The following is a 19,306-nucleotide window of genomic DNA, read 5'->3' on the forward strand; positions in this document are numbered from 1 at the left end:
AGTGCATTTTGAAAAAGCAGAATGGCACAACACTCTGGTCAATCTGGAAATGTGTTTTGTGCTGTCACCGCAGGGATGCAGCTCTGTGACACCCAGCGCCGGGCACCAGCCCCACATGTGATGGGGCCTGCAGCAGCTCTGCAGGTCCAAGGGGCAGATGTTTCCCCCATTGATCAGGCTGTACATTTGGGCTGGGAGTGGTGGAGGGTGCTGAGTGTGGCTGTACAGAGCCTGCTTCTCCTCCTAAAACCCACAAGACTCTTTAGAGTAAATCTTTTCTGGCTGCTCCCTCCATGGGCAGCTTCACAAGAAATACATCCTCTTGTGGGGGGCTCTTCTCTCCCACAGCCTCAACAATTTACTTCAGAATGTGAATGCTGCGGATTCCCAAAGTGGCTCCAGGTGCCACAGAAATCACTTATTCCCTTTTGTATAAAGCCAGGGGGGAGGGTGACTCTGGAGATCAGATAAATCAATGGCACCATTCGGGAAGCCACTGCTTTGAAGTGAACTGCACGTTGTTTCCTGCTGTAGGATGGAGGATGGTGGGAGAGCCCACACTGCCATTGTTGGCTGGGCCTGCATGACACTGTGCTTGGTCTCCTACGCGGCCGCCTTCTCGCAGGGCGCGAGCCTTTCCGCCTGCACCGACATGATGCCCAGGCACCTGAGGGTGCAGCTGCACAGCTCCAACAACAACTACGTCACTGTCCACACCAACGTGTCCTTCTACTTCCCAGGAGATAAGGTGCCAGGTAAGGAACAGCTTCTCATTCCTGCGTCTGAAAAATACATGGTAATTAATCTCAAGCAATGGAATTAATCTCTCTGAGTTCTGGGAAGAGGGATAACTGCTCTGAGTGAGCTACAACACCTCTCGTCATGAGGACATATTTACAGAGGAATTCTGTTTGCAGCACGGGTGCTTTGCATGGGATTCATTTATCTCAACTGTGTCTCAACCATACCAGAGCTCATTACATGCAATGGCACATGAGAAGCACCTCCAGTGGGTGAAGTCACCCTCCCAGCCCCTCTGCACCACTCAAAGGGGTCTGGGTGATTCACCTGACTCTTGGGCATGGTTGGCAGCATTCGCCATCCCTGGCATTGCTGCTCCTGAGGCAGATGCAGACAGAGCTGAGAGGCATCACTCCCCAGCTTGGCCACTTGCCTGTTCATCCCTGTGCAAAACAAAACCCCTCTGAGAGCAGAACACGAGCTTTCGCATACATAAAGAGTGGTGTCCAAACCTCCTTCCTTAAAAATGGCTGTATGCTGCCAGATCCAATATGGTTAACAGCTGATCATCAAGGAGAGATGCGGGGGAAGACTCAAGCAAATCCTGTGTGCAATTACACACTGAAAAACCAAAGGTAAAAGTCTGGCCTTCTGTATCCAGCATGTCCAAGACAGACTGTGAGGACAGAGACAGTAAGGTGTTTTCAGTAGTGTTGCCCCAGGTTTTTTTCCTGGGAACTCCATTGCAGGCAATTCACTTCATAACAGCAAGACAAATGCCTTTGTGTCCCGTGTTTTGTCTTCCAGTGACAGTGAGAAGCACCCGGGATTACATGGGCTTTATGCTGCAAGCTCGCAAAGTGTCCAACAACGAAATTGCTGGCACATTCATCTTCCTGCCTCCTGGTTCAAAGCTGCTGACTTGTTTTGAAGATGGTGACACAGTCACCCACTCGGACAAGTCACTGAAGAGAAACCTGTCCTTCGTATGGAAAGCACCAGACCAACCCATTGGAGACATCAAGTTTTTGTAAGGACATGCTGGCTCCTAATCAGAATTTGTGTCTTCTCAGTAACAGGCTTGGCTTTGTGGTTCCATCGTACTTGTCCAGCACAGTGCTTTATGTATCTTGAACCCAATACAGCTAAATACTTACCAAATGCTGCAGCAGTATCGCAGCTGGTACGTAAATCACCATTAATATCTGCTGGGTAGTGCTGCTTTTTATTTACACGGTCACTGTTTTCTCAGAATAGATACACTGGAAGATGACAGCTTAAGCATTTGAGGAAAGAGAAATATTAAGGCATAAAGTGAGAACTGTGACCATGTAGCCTGTCTTTGTAAATAACACAGCCCATAGGACTTCCCTGCCTATATGATAATCTCGTATCTCACTTCTTAAAAAAAAAAAGGATAGTTTTACAAAAAGTTAAATGTAAACAGAATTACTCACAACAGAAAGAGAGTGAGCACCGTCAAAACTCGACATCTCTGTTTTGCACCAAAGTCCCAACCTGTCCAAGTAGTTTGGTTCTGATTTGGAATGAAATTAAACATCTTCTGACTGCCTTAGAGGAAGCACAGTGGCTTTTCATTGCAAAAGAGATTAAATTGTTATATTTCTACTTTACAAAACCACTTAGAAACTGCTTGGCAAGATCATTGGCTGCTTCCCAAAACCTAAGTGTCCTGTTGAGTACTGTGGCTTGAGCATCTCGTCATGATTCAAGAAAAATTCATTGAAAGAGAAATATTGCTGCTTGGTATTTCCAATTTTTGGCCATTGCTTTAGATCAGAAAATACCATTAAAGTTTAAAAAATTACTATTAAACTCACAAAACCCCAAATAAACCCAAACAAATCCCAACAAGACCTAGTCCTAGCTACCCACTCTGATACTTCCTTCACACTCTGGCTTTTGACCCTCCAAGCTGGTATCTGACAGACTCTCCCTATTTACACTGTCACAGCATCTGGAAAAATGCCTTGTTAGGCTTAAAAATGCCTTGTAAGTGTCATCTGGCACAGGAAAACCCAGGTTGGTTTCCCCTTAGATAATTCTCAGAAGCAGCTGAGCAATCTGAGCTGAAATTCTCCCAAAATCTCCAGCTTAAATAAGGCTCTCTGGGTGAAGTTAAAGGTTGGCCAACACAGTTTTGGCACCTGACAAAAAGCAGAGGATTAGGCAGGCTCAAATATCAGAGGGCTGAGAAGAGAGACTTTTTCTTCCCCTTACCTATTCTGCTGTTTGTACAAGTTACATTGGTTTATTTTAATTAGTAAATACCACTCTTGTTTCCCTGCCTACAGAAGATTATAAACAGAGCTAGTCCAAGTTTTACAAATGTACTTCTATCAACATGATGAATGTAATACAGCTTTTGACTTTGTAAAAAAATTTATTTAAGTTCCCACACATTTTTTGGCTGATCTAAATTATGAATGGTGATTCTTCACCCTGAACCTTTCTTATGGGACGTGGTATCTTTTATTTGTAAGAGAAAACGTATGACAGACTAATCCTTTAAAATACTTTTGCGTTGGCTCTCTCTTCAGATTAAGGCAGTCTTTGTGATTAGCTAAACAGTCAGATGTTTTATTAGTGCTATCAAACCAGTAAATTCTTGCTTGATTATGTTTTAACAGCATCTCCATAGTCCAGTCATACTTTGTTTACTGGGCAAAGATTGAATCTGCTGTTGTGGCTCAGGGAGGACAAAACAAGACTCTTGCTGACGAGAAGCCTGACGTTGTAGCCTCCACACCCTCACAGGCACCAGCTGACCCTCACCCTACAGGTATGCAAGCAAAACCCTAGGTTTCTTACCAGCACCCCTGCAGAGTAGTTTTACAGCTTATTCTGGACAAATGTCCGACACAAGTGGCCCAAACAAGCTGAGGGGACCTGTTTAACTCCTCTGGCTGTCGAGGAGATCAGTGATGGCCATGGTGAGCTCATTGAAGTGAGGGCGTGGGTCAGCATTTGAGGTGATGGATCCAGTTCCAAGGAGGGCACCAGAAAGTTAAATGGGGTTGCCAGATCTTAGGATTTCAACGCAAACCTTAAAATAATTTACCTAAAATCTCAGCTCTTGAAGAGAAGGAAGTGCAATTAGCAATGTTGCCTAAACAGAGGAACTTACTTGTCTCTAAATGTGACTACTGCCCTCCAGGTATATATTTAGTTGTATTTATGCAGCCTTTGGTCAGTAAAATGCTCCAAGAATTTACTTGTACCCAATTCAGATGTATTTCTAAGCATTTTTGGCATGGCACCAAGGCTGAGTTTTAATTATTTTACTTGACCACTACATAGGCAGAAACTTTGCTGCTTTAATTTCCATGTGGGTTCCCTTGTAAAAAAAAGTGACATGAAAATAAAAGAGTTACTGTTATGAACCTTCCTGGCAAACCTTGGCACCGAGTGGGATTTGAAATAAACAAACTGAAGACAATAGACTTCTGCTCCTCTCTCCCTGCTTTTTGTTTTGTCTCCCTGCTGGACAAGGTCCCACCTCTCCTGCAGCTGCCACTGGCTCCCCGCTGCCTGCCAGCCCCACTGGCATCGTGGCAACACCAGCACCGGAGCCAGGTTTTGGTGTGGGGTCGGACACTCATCCTGTTACTGAGCCAAAGCAGCCGGCCCAGACTTCGCGGGCTGTGTCCGGCATCCGGTCCAGAGGCATCCGGTCCAGAGGCTGGGGGCTGGAGCCATCCCTTCCCACCCAACGTGTTGGAATGGTGGATGCCTTGCAAGGTTCCCTCTCCCAGGACAATGCCTCCAGCTACAGCACCTTCAAAGGGTAAAAACTGCATGGTGGGAAAAGCTATTTCTCCAGTCCTTGTGGGGAAGGAAAATAGTATTAGTTTCCCTGCAGATGAACAAGGAAGATGTAGGAAAGTGTCTGTGTCTAGGGGGGAGGTGAGAGGGTGTTTTTTTGCTGAGATTTTGAGAAATAATCCTTTGGATATTGCACACAACAGACAGGGAGAAAATCCAAAACTCCTAAGAACCCAACACTGCATTGCTCAGCACAGTGGGGGACTGGCCAGGTGGTGGAAAAATGTGAAAAAACCTATTGACTGTTACAACATTTTTCTGAAAGTGCATACAAATATTCAGTGAAACAGTGAACTCAGTCGAACTATTTCTCCATCTGCAGGGAAAAGGAAAAAAAAAGGATGCAAAGCAATTATGAAACTTGGGCTTGAGGATGTCTGCTCAGAAGTCTTAGAAGGTTTGGGCTGCATGAGCTTTCATGCAACATTTCATACTGTGGGTATGAAAATGATGGGGATAGGAATCAGTGATCAGGTGTAATTAAAAATACAGCTTGTATGATCTGCATTGACTGCATGCATTCCAAAACTGCTCTAAGGAGCAGGACTTCTTGGTGGTGTGAGCCACAGGTGTCACTTGCTAACCCTGCCTTTCCTCTGTCCATATTTCAGAGCAGGAAGTATTACCAGTGCTGCCACCCCACACTTGTGTTTGATGTGTACAGGCAACAGGAAGGTAAGCACCAGGGGCGGGGAGGACACTTCCTCCAAGGACAGAAAGGTCTCAGAGGAGATGAGGGTAAAACCTCTCTACTGTGTCACAGCACCAAGCAGCCCATGTAGGTGTTGTAAGTGGCTACAACTACATTGAGACTCTTAAAAGTTTTAAATTTTTTACCTTAACTGGAAATTGGGGTTTATATCTCTTTCTAATTTAGCTTTTTTTTGAGCCCACTGCCTGGGTTTTTAAGAGGCCCACTATAAAAAAAATTGCTTTCCCATATGTAGACATGACTACAGGCTGCTGGAAATGTGTGCGTTTAGAGATATGGGTTAGAGAGCTAACGGGGTAAATCCACTATGCAGGTGATGGAGAGAAGAAAGATACAAGGAGAAAGAACTGGATCTGGTTTGCAGGATGCCAAAAGAGGAAAAGAAATAATCTCACACAAAATAAAAGCAAAAGGGGACATACAGCACAGAATGAGGCAGAAATATTTAGGAAGGGGCACAGGACAGAGAACAAGTAAAGGAGAGGTGTACCATGAGCACGTAGCATAGCCATGGAGAAAAGTGAAGAAATGGCAGTAGATGGAAACCAAAGGAAAGGAAGAGTTATTGCACAAAGCAAGGCCAGAAGAGCATAATGAAACAAAAATACCGAGAAATTAGGCAAGAATGGAGAGGAATATTAAAAGAAAGGAGAAATGAGTTGAAATAGAGCAAGGACTTGTGAGGCAGTTCCATTTTCTATCCCAAAGTCCCAAATCCTGCAGTATATCCTGACAGTATGGCGTTTGCATTTTGAGGGCAAGTGATCCATACACATGCAATCCTAACTTTGCCAGCCAGCTACTCTACAGTTTGCAGTTCAGCCACTGGAAGTCTTCTATTTACTACTGTATTTTAATAGCACCTTCAGAAACCACCCCTTCCACAAAGGATGCTCTGACCCTCCACTACTTTGCTTCACAGTTTGCCAGGGCTCCTACCTCAGCTTTGTGCTCCTGTCACACTGTCTTCCCAGGAAGCTTTAGAAATCACTAATGATGGTAGAGGTTGAGAGTTTCTCTGGTGTAATTAATGGATGTGTGAAAAAGCCTGCTGGGCTGGACAGGCTGGAGAGGTGCCAGCTACTGAGGGCCAGATCCAAATCTCAGTGGAGCCAAATTAAAAACTCCAGTACATTTTGCAGGTTTTGGATAGGGGCTCAGGTGCATAGTGGGAATGGAAAAATTCACTGGGGGCCTCCTAAATTGCATGCTTGTTTCCCAGTTAGTCTTGGATGATACCTGCAGCAAAGCCTGGGCTGCAGAACTGGCATGGAGCAGCTGGCATTTTGTCACAGTTAAAATAAGGTGCATGGAACCAGACAGTCCCTAGAAACAGGCGCAGGCAGGAACTGTCACTCCCACTAAAATGGGTGGTTAAGCAACACGGAGAGCCAAGGCAGATTTCTAACTGGCTGTGTAAACTGAGAAAGCAAGACAGGCTTTGGCGGGGGGGGTTATAGGTTGTATGTGAATGCCCCAGAACTGCTGATGGCAAAGATCATCCCAAGTCTCCCATGTCCCTCCACTCCATAGCCTCAGAAGGGCAATACTGAATCCCAGTGGGTCCATGTGACCCTACACATGCAGCTTGGCTGAGAAAATCACACCTGCCCTTTCAGCATGACCCTGGAGCCACTCAAGGTGGGAACTGTTTATTAAGTGATTTCTTTTTGTGATAATGATGCCTATGAAAAATACCACAGCAGGAACTGCAGACCTTTAGTTCAAGAAAGCAGTGACCTTCCTCTCCATCTGTGCCCTTCACCTTTGCCCCTTCAACCCACACTGCCTTTGCCCCTGGAACCAACTGGAGTGCCTTGTCCCTCCCATGGCAGTTCTGGTATGGATGGAGCAGGGTTGCATCTGCTTTGTTTTCTAAAAGCCACTGAGTAAACAGGGAATAGAGAAGAGTTAATCTAAAGACAGAGGGAGACATGGGCATCAGAAAGAGAGTTGAAGTGTTCCATGAGGTAAGTAGTGAAAACTTAATCAGCCCCCTTTTCTCTTCCTTCACTGCACATTTTGGTGTGTTTTTGCTTTCAAAGGGCAGTACCGAGAGTGGGACCACCTTGAAAGCCTCCCTACGTGTGACAGGGTCTCCCTCTGCCCTGCACATACACACTCACCTGGGTGACACTGCTGCAACCACAGCCTGGTTGGGCGATGCCAACGCTGCCGGCAATTTGTCCTCGGCTTCAAGGCAAATAGCAGAAAGAGAGATGGCACCGCAGCCAGAGGAGGCAGGGACCGGAGGGGAGGAGGACAAGGATGAGCAGGAGGCAGATGGGAATACCCTGCCATGGGTGACCAGACCAGCTCCTGAATCTGCTGTTCCTGGGAAAGGGGAAGGCCCTGGCAGAGGACCCCGACTCCTTGCAGCCCAACTTGGCATCCTCCTGGTCTGCACAGCCGCGCTGGGCCTGGCACTGGCAGCTGCCGTGCGCTGTGTCTGTGCCCAGCACTGCCACAAGCGGGCTGAGGTGTCCTTCAGCGAGCCCGACCCCGACGTCATCACCGTCACGGAAAATGGGGAGGTGATGCACTTCCGAAAGATCCGGGAGAACAGCTTCGTGCTGGTGCAAGCCGAGTACAACTGGGTCAGCCCCTCGAGCAGTGGGAAGAAGACAATGGTGGTTTAGAGCCTCTGTGTGCTGCCATATAGGCAAACAAACCCAAAGCAGGCAGTTCAGACAGAGGTGTTAGGCAAAAGTATCCAAACTGCAGCTGCTGAGAAAACAGAAGCTGATAGATTGCTCAGTGTGTTACACTTACTGCAATTAATATTGTATATCTGCTCATTAGCTGTCACTGTGGCAATGACATATACTTTCTCTGTTGCCTTAAGGGTGTAGCCAGAAATAGAAATTCTTCTTCTCCACTGTGGTATTGACTCCTGTTTAATCTCAGAAAAAAAGTTTCTAGCGTTATATTTCTTTCTAGGAACTACAAACCCGTGATATAAACCTAACCATTCTCATTTAGGAGCTTACAAGTTTGACTCTGTGCACTTGGCATCCCTCAGATGACAAATATTTGCCACAAGATTTCAAGTTTCAATTTGAAAATAAAAAGCAATAACTCATTAGTGGAGAACATTGATCCCAAGAACGCTGAATTGATCCATGGGAGTGAAACACAGGATGGCAGACACCAGCTTTTGGGGGAGAAACATGCCTCCTCATCAGGTGCAAATGGAAGAAAATCTGTCCTGTCCATTTGCACCTGATGAGGAAGCTTGTTGAAACCTGACAGCCAACATTCATTTAGTCTTTTACTTTGAGTCAGCTCAGTGACACTGTGCAGAAACACGGACTGAGAAGTACCCTTCTCAGGTCACTTTGGAGATACCCTGCAAAGGCTGCATGGGAAGTTAACAGCATCCTTGTGTTCTGAGTTTGTGCAAACTTCTCTCTGACCATGTGGTTTTCTGCAGGAGGCCCCTAAAGCAACCCTTGGAAAAAAGCATGATCCTGGACACCTCCTAAGAAGGAGAGGTGACAACAGCAAGGGTAAAGTTTTATTTTACTGCAGCTTTAAAAGAGCCAGAAATAGACCTGATAATGATCCTCTTGAGATGTACATTTTAGAGCCTTTCAGAGAGCAGGAACTGACCCTTCTGGTGTCCTTTTCTAGGGTGGATCAGCTCAGAGCTGATCACTCCCAAGCCGTGTAGTGGGGGACAAACTCACATTTTGGTGATGCAGCCTAATTCACAGCCCAGAGCAATCCCCCTGAGCCAAGCAGATAATGATGGGACTCTGATGGTTCACCCAGCCAGCCTGGTGACCACCTCCCCTCTGTCAGGAGGGCCCTGTGGCCATCTCCAACTAGTTGCCCATCTCCATGCTGGATAGTCAGTCACAGCCCTGCTCTCAAATCCTCCCTTACCTCACCACTGACTTCAGAGGAGACAGGTGAGACATGAGTTCTCCTGCTCCAGCTCCAGCATGATGCACAGAGTGCATCTTTTGCTAATAGTGCCTTCCATTAGCATTCAAAAAGAGCTGGTTTCTGCTGCACCATGATCAGTGACATTTGTGCTGCACACATGGACAAATTTCTGTCAACTTTACTTCTAGGCCCAGTAAGCCCTGGGCAAAATAAATGAGTAAGAAAAGAAGTGTACTCACAAATGCAACTTGCAGAGATGAACTTGATGCTCTTGACCGTTGCACTTTGAAGAGAAGGGCAACTGCACCATAGCCCCTTGCTGCAGAAAAAACAAGGGTAGTGCTGTAACTGAAAAGACAAAGTTTGGTTTAGGACTCAGAAGGATGCCAGGTGAATGGTTTTATATTCACTAAGTTGAGCTTATGCCCTACCTACTAGTAAGTCTCCAGGTTTTTAAGCACACATCTAGACATTTACAATGGCATTCCTCTCCTGTGTCATGTGCCTTAGAAAGAAATCATGTTTCTTTAACCCAGTGTAGCTGAACTGTGTAGTGACTAAAACAGACTGCATTCAAGTCATTGTTAATGCAGCCAAAAAAAAAATCCTAATTAACTGAGAAAATAGGTCAACAAACTCTTAAATATTTAAAGAACTATCACATATTATTTTAAAAAGTTTCTTATGATGGCATAGCTGTTTATGAATAAATTACAAATACCTATGGCCTCTTTCACTGTCTCTCTAGGTTTAATGTTACCAGACTGCTATGGTTATAAAACCAGAACCTTCCTCTCCTCAGATCTTTTCCCACAACCCAGCACTGCTTCTTACCAGGCTGACTGGAGCAATGGAGGTGTTTGATTGGGAGAGTGGCACTTCAACTCCATTCTGCCTTCTGCCAGACCCTGCCTTCTGCTAAATTCCTGTGCTCCAGTATTAATATTAGTAAGATCAGTAATGGTGAGCTCTGAGGGATACAGCTCCTCTGAATTAGTAATGAGTTTTGCTACTTTGCGGCTCTCTTGGCTGAGACCTAAAGTGCCTGTGTTCTTTTCTTGACTTCCGAATGATGTTCCGCTTGTTGTAGTTGCCATGACAGGAGGAATGGAGGTCTTATCTCTTCTTAAAGCTGTTAAAAACATGAGCACTGGTTAATTTATTAAAAGGCAGACCATTCAAACATCCCCATTCTTAGCTGACTTGCCTTATACAGAAATTAGTCTGTGCTCATGCTTGGAACAGATTTCCGAGAAAAAAATGACAGAATTAGGAAAAACAAAGGCACAAACCATTCCAATATTTACTGGAGACACAAGTGAAAAACTTGCCTTGCTTCCCTCTCTAGGTGCATGACTGGGCTGGTCTCAGACATTCTGCTGGAACTGGGGATCACAGTTCCTCCAGGGCAGCTCAGCCTGCAGTCACCTGTGGCCCATGTCAGGCTGTCATCCCTCAGCAAAGTGATGTGGTTTGGGGTCAGAAGCACTGAAAGCAGCTAATGCACACCTATCATCCTGAGCCTATCTCCCCACCAGACAAAAAGGCATCGAACATAGTTTTGGCAGTGAAAATGTCTTTGCCTTAAAACCCAATGCCTTTGCAATGCTTGAGCTATCCTAACTCATGAAAAAAAAAATTTAGAAAAACCAAAATGTAACGTGGAGAGGTTGCACTAAGCAAGACAGTTCATCCAAAGCTTGGTTAAGTCATCATGGACATTTCCTGCATTGAATTGTCACTAGTAAGCAAAAAAGGCCAGACATGCACTGATTTGGTCAGCTCCAAAAAGGGTGACAAGACTCACAGGAGATGCCCTAGGGCCCTGTGGGCCCAGCAGTCATGGTCAGCAGGGATGTGCGAGCTCAGGCTCTCCCAGATCAGTGTGGGATGCGGCCCCAGGCATTGCAGAGATCTGGCTGGCTGGCTTGGCCGGACCTTTTGGCACAGTTTCTGCAACTACTCAAGACCACACAAACCAAGGAAGGCAGAGCAATAAGGTCAGGAACCCAGACAGTAAAACATTCAGCAGATGCATGTGTTATTTATTCACTTAGATTTAAATAATAATTACAAATGCCTGTAAAAAAGAAAAGGAGATGCTCTAATGATTCCTGCCACATTCAGCTCCAAAAAAGACAGCTGCTTAGCAGGAAAAACAAATGACAAAGTAGCAGCCTGACCTGCAAAGCTGGTGAACAGCAAAACAGACCCCCCACTCCTCCTGGCAAGCTGGACCCTTCCACTGCCCCTGCCAGACTCTTAAGGCTCATTGTGTCTGGACAGCTCTGCAGGGCTCCCTTCCATCCTTTGCCTTCTCCTCTTTCCTGCCAGCTCGTCCAAGGCTATGAGAGGGCAGAGAAGGACTTGGGGAGTCACAACTTCCCCTGGGACCAGGAGCTGCTCAGAGATCTCTCCCAGCCCCTTCCTACCACCAAACCACTTCCCCTGCACAGGTCTCATCTCAGCAGCCCTCTTTCCTCATTAGTGTGTGTGTGACTCTCAATAAAACATTTTGCTACATGATGTATGAAGGACCGTGTCTCAAACCACATTTTACTGTATATTTAAGTGCATGTTTTGCTGATTTACTGCTGTTCTAAAGAATGTCTCCCTCCCCGAGCAGGGCAGGCCTGTAACAGATACATCAGCTCTGACTAATGATTATTAGTACATCCCAAGGTTATGTCCCACAATCAAATAACGTGTAGGAGGGAAGAGAGACTCCAGCTTACTCGGCTGAGGACAAAGATCACAGATAGTCTCTTTCAATCTTCAGATTGCAATATCCATTACAGATTGCCACCTTCTAATGTCAAAGTATAATTTGTTGTTGAGAAAATGTGTCGCTGTTCCAAAGGCGAGTCAAAGATCAGCCTGGCTGTATATCAGCGCATGTTGATGTACATTAAGAACTGACGGCCAGGTACCAAGGACATCGGGCGACTGGTGCAGAGGGAATGGCAGCAGACGTGACTTACTGATCCTTCCTGTGCAAACACACGGCCCGGAGTGGGAAAATATTTAACCCAGTCGAATTGAGGTGTCACCAGTAATTTCCAGTGCCTAAGGCAGCACCAACACGACGTGTCAGAGGCAGCGGCTGCCTGCAGCAGTCTTTGCCCGCGTGGCTCCGGGCAGGAAACGTGCAGTACTTGCGTTCCCGGGCAGATCCATGCAGGCCCACGCCGCTGGATCCATCCCCAGGTGCTCCCGGAGGGCAGCGCTGGCCGCTCCTCACTCCCGCTGGCCGCCACCAGGGGGCAGCGTTGTCCCGGCGATGGCGGCCCCGCTCTCCCGGGCCGGTCCCGCCGCGGCGGGGAGCGCTCGGGTGGAGGGAGGGTTTGGAAACCTGTGCACTCATCAGTGAAATGTCAACTTATATCGTTTACACTCTGTCTTAATTATCAAGGTATTATAGAGCATGCACAGTTTCCCCCAGTGCTATTTTAAATTCCTAACTGTAGTTTGTGGGGCTTTTTCTTCTAGAAATCCACTAACAAATGCTGCTGGGAAAACAATAGGCAGGGTGTAGGTTGTCTTACGTCCCCTTCTCCTTGCCAGCTCCCTACGGACACAGACATTTAGGACAGGCAAAAGGCAATCCTCTCTCCAGTTCCAGCAGTGCCTGTCTGGGCCCCCTGGTCAGAGCGATGCGCTGAGCCCAGCTGAGCTCGAGTGACTCCAGCAGGTCACAGCCCTGGCCAGAGAAAGCTGAGGCAATGCTGTCCTGGTGGGTGATGCAACCAAAGGCTCTGAGAGGGCTGTATTTCTTGCTGGAAACATCTGCCTGTCACTTGGCATTTGAATGAGCAGTTGGAGGCTGCTGGTAGATGCTTGTGTCACGGTAGTGACTGTGACGGGCTTTTTCCATCTCTGAGGAGGAGATGGTTGTGACATTTGCTTTGAGTGCAACTTTAAAGTCACTGAGTTCCTGTGCTTGAGAAGAGTTTCTTCCTAATATCTATTCTAAACCTACCTTCACTTTAAAGCCATTCCTTCTTGTCCTATTACTACTTGCCCTTGTAAAAAAGTCCCTCTCCAGCTTTATTTTAGCCCCTCTCTTTGCAGCGGCTCCCAGAATTTCCTGCTGACAGCTCGCAGGAAAACACCCTGTGTGACATCACGGCTTCTTTGGGAAGTTCATCGCCACCCTGCTCTCTGCAGCTGCTTGCCAGCAGCTCCCTCCCAAAAAACACCTGGTAGAGCACATGGCTCCTGCAGACAGCATGCACGTGTCCAATCTGGTTACAGCTGTGGCAGGAGAGCAGTGCAGCACAAGCCAAATCTGCCAGAGGTACCCAAGCATTGCCACCCTTCCCGTACAAAGCACGAGGAACATGGATGCAGCACAGTCCATGCTGGCCACGTCAGCCACAGCAACACCCTCTGGGAGGCTCCCTGTCCTTGCTGTCTACGAGGCCTAGTGCTGTTCCAGGCTTACACTGACAAGGGCAGTTGTGGCACCTGGAATGTGAGGCCAAGGATGCACAGCAACTGGAAGCTGTAGACGGAGAAGGATGCTCCTGCTTTCAGCCTGTCAGAGACTGAAATAGTTTGTGCCTCAAACATTGATATAAAGTTTTGCTCATTATAACAAAAACTGTATTAAGAAGCTACAACCAAAGAAGCCGCAACCAAAGAAGCCTCTCAGAAGATACCTGACTGGGACTTTGGACTGTGAGTTAAACCACTAAGACAAACGAAAAACCCATTCTTTCATCATCTCAGGCCTAGGAAAAAACAAACAAGGCGAAGGAGAGGAATGCATCCACAAGAAAGCCAAACACAGCAGAGATTCTTCCCTGGCTGAGTTTGGGGTGGGGGAGACCACAGCCCACAGAAGCCAGGTTTACACAGACTCCCCCACCCCAAAATGAAGATGTGGGAAGAGGTTTCACGTGTAACCTCTGGTCAGAGGCAGTGAACACCCATCCTCCCTTACACAAACTGGCCCAGCTGTGGAACCCCCAACCCCACAGGCTACATCCACAGGACATTCATGTGAGAGGCAGCTGAGGGGGTGTCATAATCCATCAAAGGCCCTCCAAAGCGCCCCCCAGAGTCATTCCTGAAGCCTTGCACCACAGGACTGCACGTGATACAACAAACCCAGAGTCTGTTGTGAATGACAATGGCAAACTGCCCCCCCTCCCCCCCCCGGGAGGTGCCTGGGTTTTCCTACCTAGCCTGAGCATATATTAACGCATCGGATTCTCTGCTTTTTGGTTTCACCAGCAAGAAGACCAGCTGGAGAGGATCAGTGGAACATCATTGGGATCCATGGAGTGGTGATGTTTTCCTTATTCTGTATTTGTCACACTCTATCCCCCCCACCTATTTTCTATCTCTTTCTTTTCTCTCTCTCTCCCTCTCTCTCTCATATTTACTATCAAATAAAACCCATACTATTGTCACTGGCATATGGTCTTGTTTGCACCTTACTTTGGGCAGGGGAATTTTTAAGAACCAGATCATGACACAGCCCCACCTGCCATCCTCCAGGAACTGGACATATGTCTCTACATTGCTCTACTGCATCAAACCCAGGGTGAAGAAGTCTCTTTCCCATCCTGTGGTGATTAGGTGCAAGGCTCAGTCACACAAGCAAACCAACAATCATCTTGCATCTGTGAGACTGGCTCCTTGATCCTCCCTTCTCCCTATCTGCCAGGTTTATACATCCCCCTCATTTTCTTTGACTCTTCTCTTTCTCTGCCCTTTTCTCCTCCCTGCTATCTTTTCTCCCTGAATCCAAGGTTTGTCCCACCTGTGAAAAGACTTGGTGTTGCAGGTGCTGTTAACCAGCTCACTTTGGCCTTTCATAGTGTTACCGTGCAGTTTCCTGGGTCCTGCTGCTCCTACCAGGTTCTTCTCCCCAGAATGACCCCAACTCTTCCTTCAAACATCTCTGAAGTGTGGCCACCTCACACATCAATGTCCCTTTGCTACCTGTGAAATCTTGCTCTTCCTTAGGGCACTGTAGCTCCTGTCAGTTTCTCCCTGTCTTTATGAGAGTCAGCAATTTTGCTTGTCGTGCTCAGGAGTTTCCCAGGTCTGCTCTGTTAGCTAAGGCTTTTGCCAGGCCCTAGTCACCAGCTCGTGCGCCTCAATGCATTCCCTTCAAGGCGTCTGCATGTGGCATCATGTTCTCCTGTCCTCTTCCTAGCCTTGATGTGCCAGTCTTCTCCATCCTGTGGTGGCTCTGAGCACTCTCCTCTCTGACCAGGCACAGTTCCAGCCCTTTGAAGTGATTCCCTTTGTGCCCAAGTGGCCTAGCGCAGCCTCATTTTGCAGGTCCTGGGCAAGGAAGTTCTTGCCTTGCCCAGGAGATCAAACTGGGCTGAAAACATGGTTAACTGCAAACATAGGCAACTTTATTTCAGCAACTAAGTCAACATTAGCATTTGCATACATGCAGAGGAGCAATGTGGGCAGGACAGAGCAGGTCTTTGGCATTGAGGCGGCCTTTGGATCAGCAGCCATTGCCTCAGCAGGAAAGAGTCGTGGTCCCATGCAGCCTGCACTGGATTCTGTCCATTCTCCTGCTCAACCTGTAATTCCCTTTAGGTTCTTCAGGAGCTCCTTGATCTGAGCGAAGAATTCCACCAGCAACTTGACTGGAAATGGGCACTTGTTAATCTCTTTCACTGGTGTTGGTATTGGACTTAGGTTTTGAGTGGGGGTTGGTTTTGGCCACGGCTTATGAGTGGGGAGTGCTGTTGGCCATGGCTTATGAGTGGGTGGTCGGGTTGGCCATGGCTTCTGAGTGGGCCATGGGGCATTTGTATGATGACTCCAGGGTTGCGAGGCGGTTGTATGACTCCATGCCCGAGAAGCCTCTACTTGTGGAAGCAGTTCCATCTGGACCAGAATCCAGTCATAGAAGTGCTGAACAGAGGTATATATTCCAGGCTGTTTTGCTCTGGCACAGCCTCTTCCCCAGCTGGTCACTCCGACGACCCAGAAGAAGTCAGCGTTGTTGTCTTTGCACATGAGAGGACCACCGCTGTCACCCTGCAGAGGAGCGAGAGGATTAAGGACTGGGTGGCCCCTGTCAGCACTGGGGCTGCCCTCCTCTCTCATAGCCCCTGCCAGAGCTGTATTCCCAGCAAAGCAAGGCTCAGCTCAGGTGCTGGAGCCTCCAGAAGCTTGGCTGGGAGTGGGCTGGGGGCCTGTGAAGTCAGGCTCTCTCTCAGCTCTGCACAAGGATCCTGGATGTGCAGAGGACAGATGTTCCAGCATCATCATCTGGACCTCTGGGCTGCCATGAGCACTAGTAGGGCTTTCTGGGCAGAGTGCCAAGCCTCTGGGACAAGGGAGGCACTGGGCAATGCCCTGCAGCTGGGGAATTGGTGGGAAGCCCCAGCAATGGTGGGGAGCCAGGGCTGAGAGTGACTGGCCAGGGAAAGCAGGCACCAGGCTGTGCTGGGGCGCTGCTGCTGCCCACGTTGCTGGGAGCTGAGTGACTCATCACATGCTCCTACCTGGCAGGTGTCGATGCCACCCTCCGGGTAGCCAGCACACAAGTTGTGGGTGTGGATGGCCCCTGCGTACCACTTGCTGCTGTTGCAGACCTGGACACTGATAAGGTGGACCTTGGCCTCCTGCAGGACATCGCTTGATTTTTGAGCTGTGAGCACAGAAAGAAATGAGGACACAGCAGCTCACTGCCACTTCTCCTGCTCTGTCTGGGGGTGATCCCCTTCCCTAGGGCTTGGCTTTGCCTCTGCAGAGGTGCTGGAATGCTCTGTCCCTGCTGTCTGCTTTTAGGGAGTGGGCAGCCTGACTCTGGCTTTGGCCTCTGCTGTCAGGAAGCCCGACCCATCTTCCCAGTGTGTCGAGCTTGCCCTCCATTTTTGGAAACTCACATCTTGCAGTGGTGGCACCCCAGCCAGCGACATAGCAGGTTTCCAGCTCTGCCACATTTAGCGTGGCGTTGGGCACACAGACCAGCTGGATGTAGGGGCTGCACAGGACAGGCTCGTTCAGTTCCAGCAGCGCGATGTCATTGCTCTGGTCAGAAGCACCGTATTCCTTGTGAACCAGCAGCCGCTTGATCAGGCGCACCTCGGCCCCAGGGCCCGGCTCAGTCAGCTGGGTGGCCCCGATCAGCAGGCGCATGGCGCTGATGTTCCTGAAGGCACGTGGAGAGAGGGGTGAGAGGGAGCAGAGCCTGGAGCTCTGGCAGCGCAGCAGTGACCAGCCTTCTGCTTCTCAAGGCAGAAAGAAAAGCAGTACTATGGAGGTGGTGACTGCTCTAGCATGTCTTAGGCTCTGCCAGTGTCAGCTGGAGGCTGCTAGGAAGTAGCGGCATGTGCCCAGACTTCTCCTGAGCAATCTCTCAGCTGGGCTCTGCATTGCCCAGGCACTGGGCACACTGCAAAGAAATGAGATGGGAGCAGCATATGGTGCTGCTGACAGGGCACCTGCTGATGTTGTGGGGATATCCCTGTTCCCTGCTCCTCCTTACCTGGAGTCGGCAAAGCAGTGGGCTGCAGTGAGGACCCACTGTGTGCTGATGAGGGACCCTCCGCACAGATGCCCCGTGCCTGATACTGAGGGATCTTGGATGCTAACAAGCCAGGACCAGGCCCCTGCCTTGGCACTTGTGCCACCCACGACGCGTGTCATGCCTTGCTCATCATCAGAAGTCAAAGGCCGGAGCCCACAGCTCCCTCTGCAAGCAGAAAGTAATTTCCATCCTGCTCCATGGCTTGCTGCTGCTCCAGCAGAAGCTCCCCACAAGGTGTGCAGGGACAGCAGGCCAAGGAAGGCCATGGCGTGTGTGCCTGTCCACAAGGAACTGAGGCTTCCCCCACAGGGTTCGGGAAGCTGTGGCCTGACAACGGAAGACAAGTTTCAGGGAACCCCTGAAATGTTGCCCAAGCTCCCTCCCAGAGCCCAGGGCTGCTTACTCGCAGGTGTTCCACATGCCCTGCACGGGCCTGCACGTGGCCAGCAGGACAAGGAGCCAGAGCAGCAGCATCACTGCCCGTGGCTCGTGTCAGCTGGGAGAGCGAGGCCTCTGTGTGCCAGCGCAGCCACAGCCACAGTGCCCACAGCACCCACGGCACCCTCGGCCCCCGGGGCTGATGTCACAGAGTGGCCGATTCCGTGTTCTGGGCACTGCGGCCTCTGGCACAGGGAGCAACATGGAACCATAGAATGGTTTGGGTCAGAAGGGACCTTAACAATCACGCAGTTCCAACCCCTGCCACAGGCAGGGACATCTCACACCAGAGCAGGCTGCTCAAAGCCCCATGCAACAGGGACTTGAACATTTCCAGGGATGGGACGGCCACAGCTTCTCTAGGCAACCTGTGCCCATGCCTTACCATCCTCACAGTTGAGAATTTCTTCCTTATACCTATTCTAAACCTGCTCTCTTTCAGTTTGAAACCATTCCCTCTTGTTCTACCACTACTTGCTCTTACAAAAAAATCCCTCTCCAGCTTTTTTGTAGGCACCTCTGCTTGAGGGATGAGGGTGTGCAGGGTCTGGGGCACAGGAAAGTGCAGATGCATTTGACGGCAAGATGGACAGTTTTGCTTTCATTCTTTAAAATACGAAAATTTGACTGACTTTTCCTATCATGTAGTACCTAAGTAAAAGTCAGTTTGGTCATGTATGTGTGGTATTTTGGCCTGAACATCTTAAATGGAAGATACCTGTGTCCCTGCTCTCCAGGATGACTTCTCAGCCGCAGTCAGCACCCTCCTTGAAGGACTATAAATGCTAAGTACTGCCTACAAAGAACAAGGCATCAAGAAAACACTGATGAAAGCACATGGTATTAAGAAGCATTGATATATAACTGATAAAACCTAGTTTTGCTTCCCATGCCAGCCCATATATTCTGAAAACCTCCTGAAGAACCTTAACTAAACAAACAAAAAATATGTAATCAAAATGGCATCTAAATATTAACCTGTTGACTGATACAGATGTATACAATTAATATTAATACACGTATTATTCTAGTCCCATCGTGCCTTCTACCCCTTTTTCTGTTTTCAGACAGAGCAAGGAAAAGACACACACAAAGAAGAAAAAAATGAGAAACTTGAGAAAGAGTCAAAATCTGTATTCACAAACCAAATTAAATTTTTGGAC

The 19,306-nt window shown here is 48.4% G+C and overlaps 2 protein-coding genes across 3 annotated transcripts; one reads left to right on the plus strand and one right to left on the minus strand.

Moving 5' to 3' along the window:
- Positions 1-535: 535 nt before the first annotated feature.
- On the plus strand, positions 536-10,496 carry REELD1 (reeler domain containing 1). Its single transcript, XM_042049413.1, has 6 exons — positions 536-755; positions 1,549-1,771; positions 3,393-3,544; positions 4,255-4,549; positions 5,199-5,262; positions 7,345-10,496. The coding sequence occupies exons 1-6, from the start codon at positions 536-538 to the stop codon at positions 7,936-7,938; spliced, it is 1,548 nt and encodes a 515-aa protein (XP_041905347.1). The 3' UTR covers positions 7,939-10,496.
- Positions 10,497-15,545: 5,049 nt separating this feature from the next.
- LOC121674787 (acrosin-like) lies at positions 15,546-18,401 on the minus strand. 2 transcript variants are annotated; one of them, XM_042049398.1, is made up of 5 exons: positions 18,109-18,401; positions 17,664-17,870; positions 17,062-17,327; positions 16,678-16,823; positions 15,546-16,207 (listed from the first exon to the last, which is right to left on the minus strand). In XM_042049398.1, exons 1-5 carry the CDS (start codon positions 18,177-18,179, stop codon positions 15,740-15,742), a joined length of 1,158 nt encoding a protein of 385 aa, XP_041905332.1. In that variant the 5' UTR covers positions 18,180-18,401; the 3' UTR covers positions 15,546-15,739. The 2 variants fall into 2 exon arrangements, with proteins under 2 accessions (XP_041905332.1, XP_041905331.1); XM_042049397.1 differs by having other exon boundaries at positions 17,664-18,196.
- Positions 18,402-19,306: the final 905 nt, after the last annotated feature.

Source organism: Corvus kubaryi, unplaced genomic scaffold, assembly GCF_017639235.1.
Source record: "Corvus kubaryi isolate FWS band 111438036 unplaced genomic scaffold, C.kubaryi_AGA036_p1.0 71, whole genome shotgun sequence".
NCBI classification, from domain to species: Eukaryota; Metazoa; Chordata; class Aves; order Passeriformes; family Corvidae; genus Corvus; species Corvus kubaryi.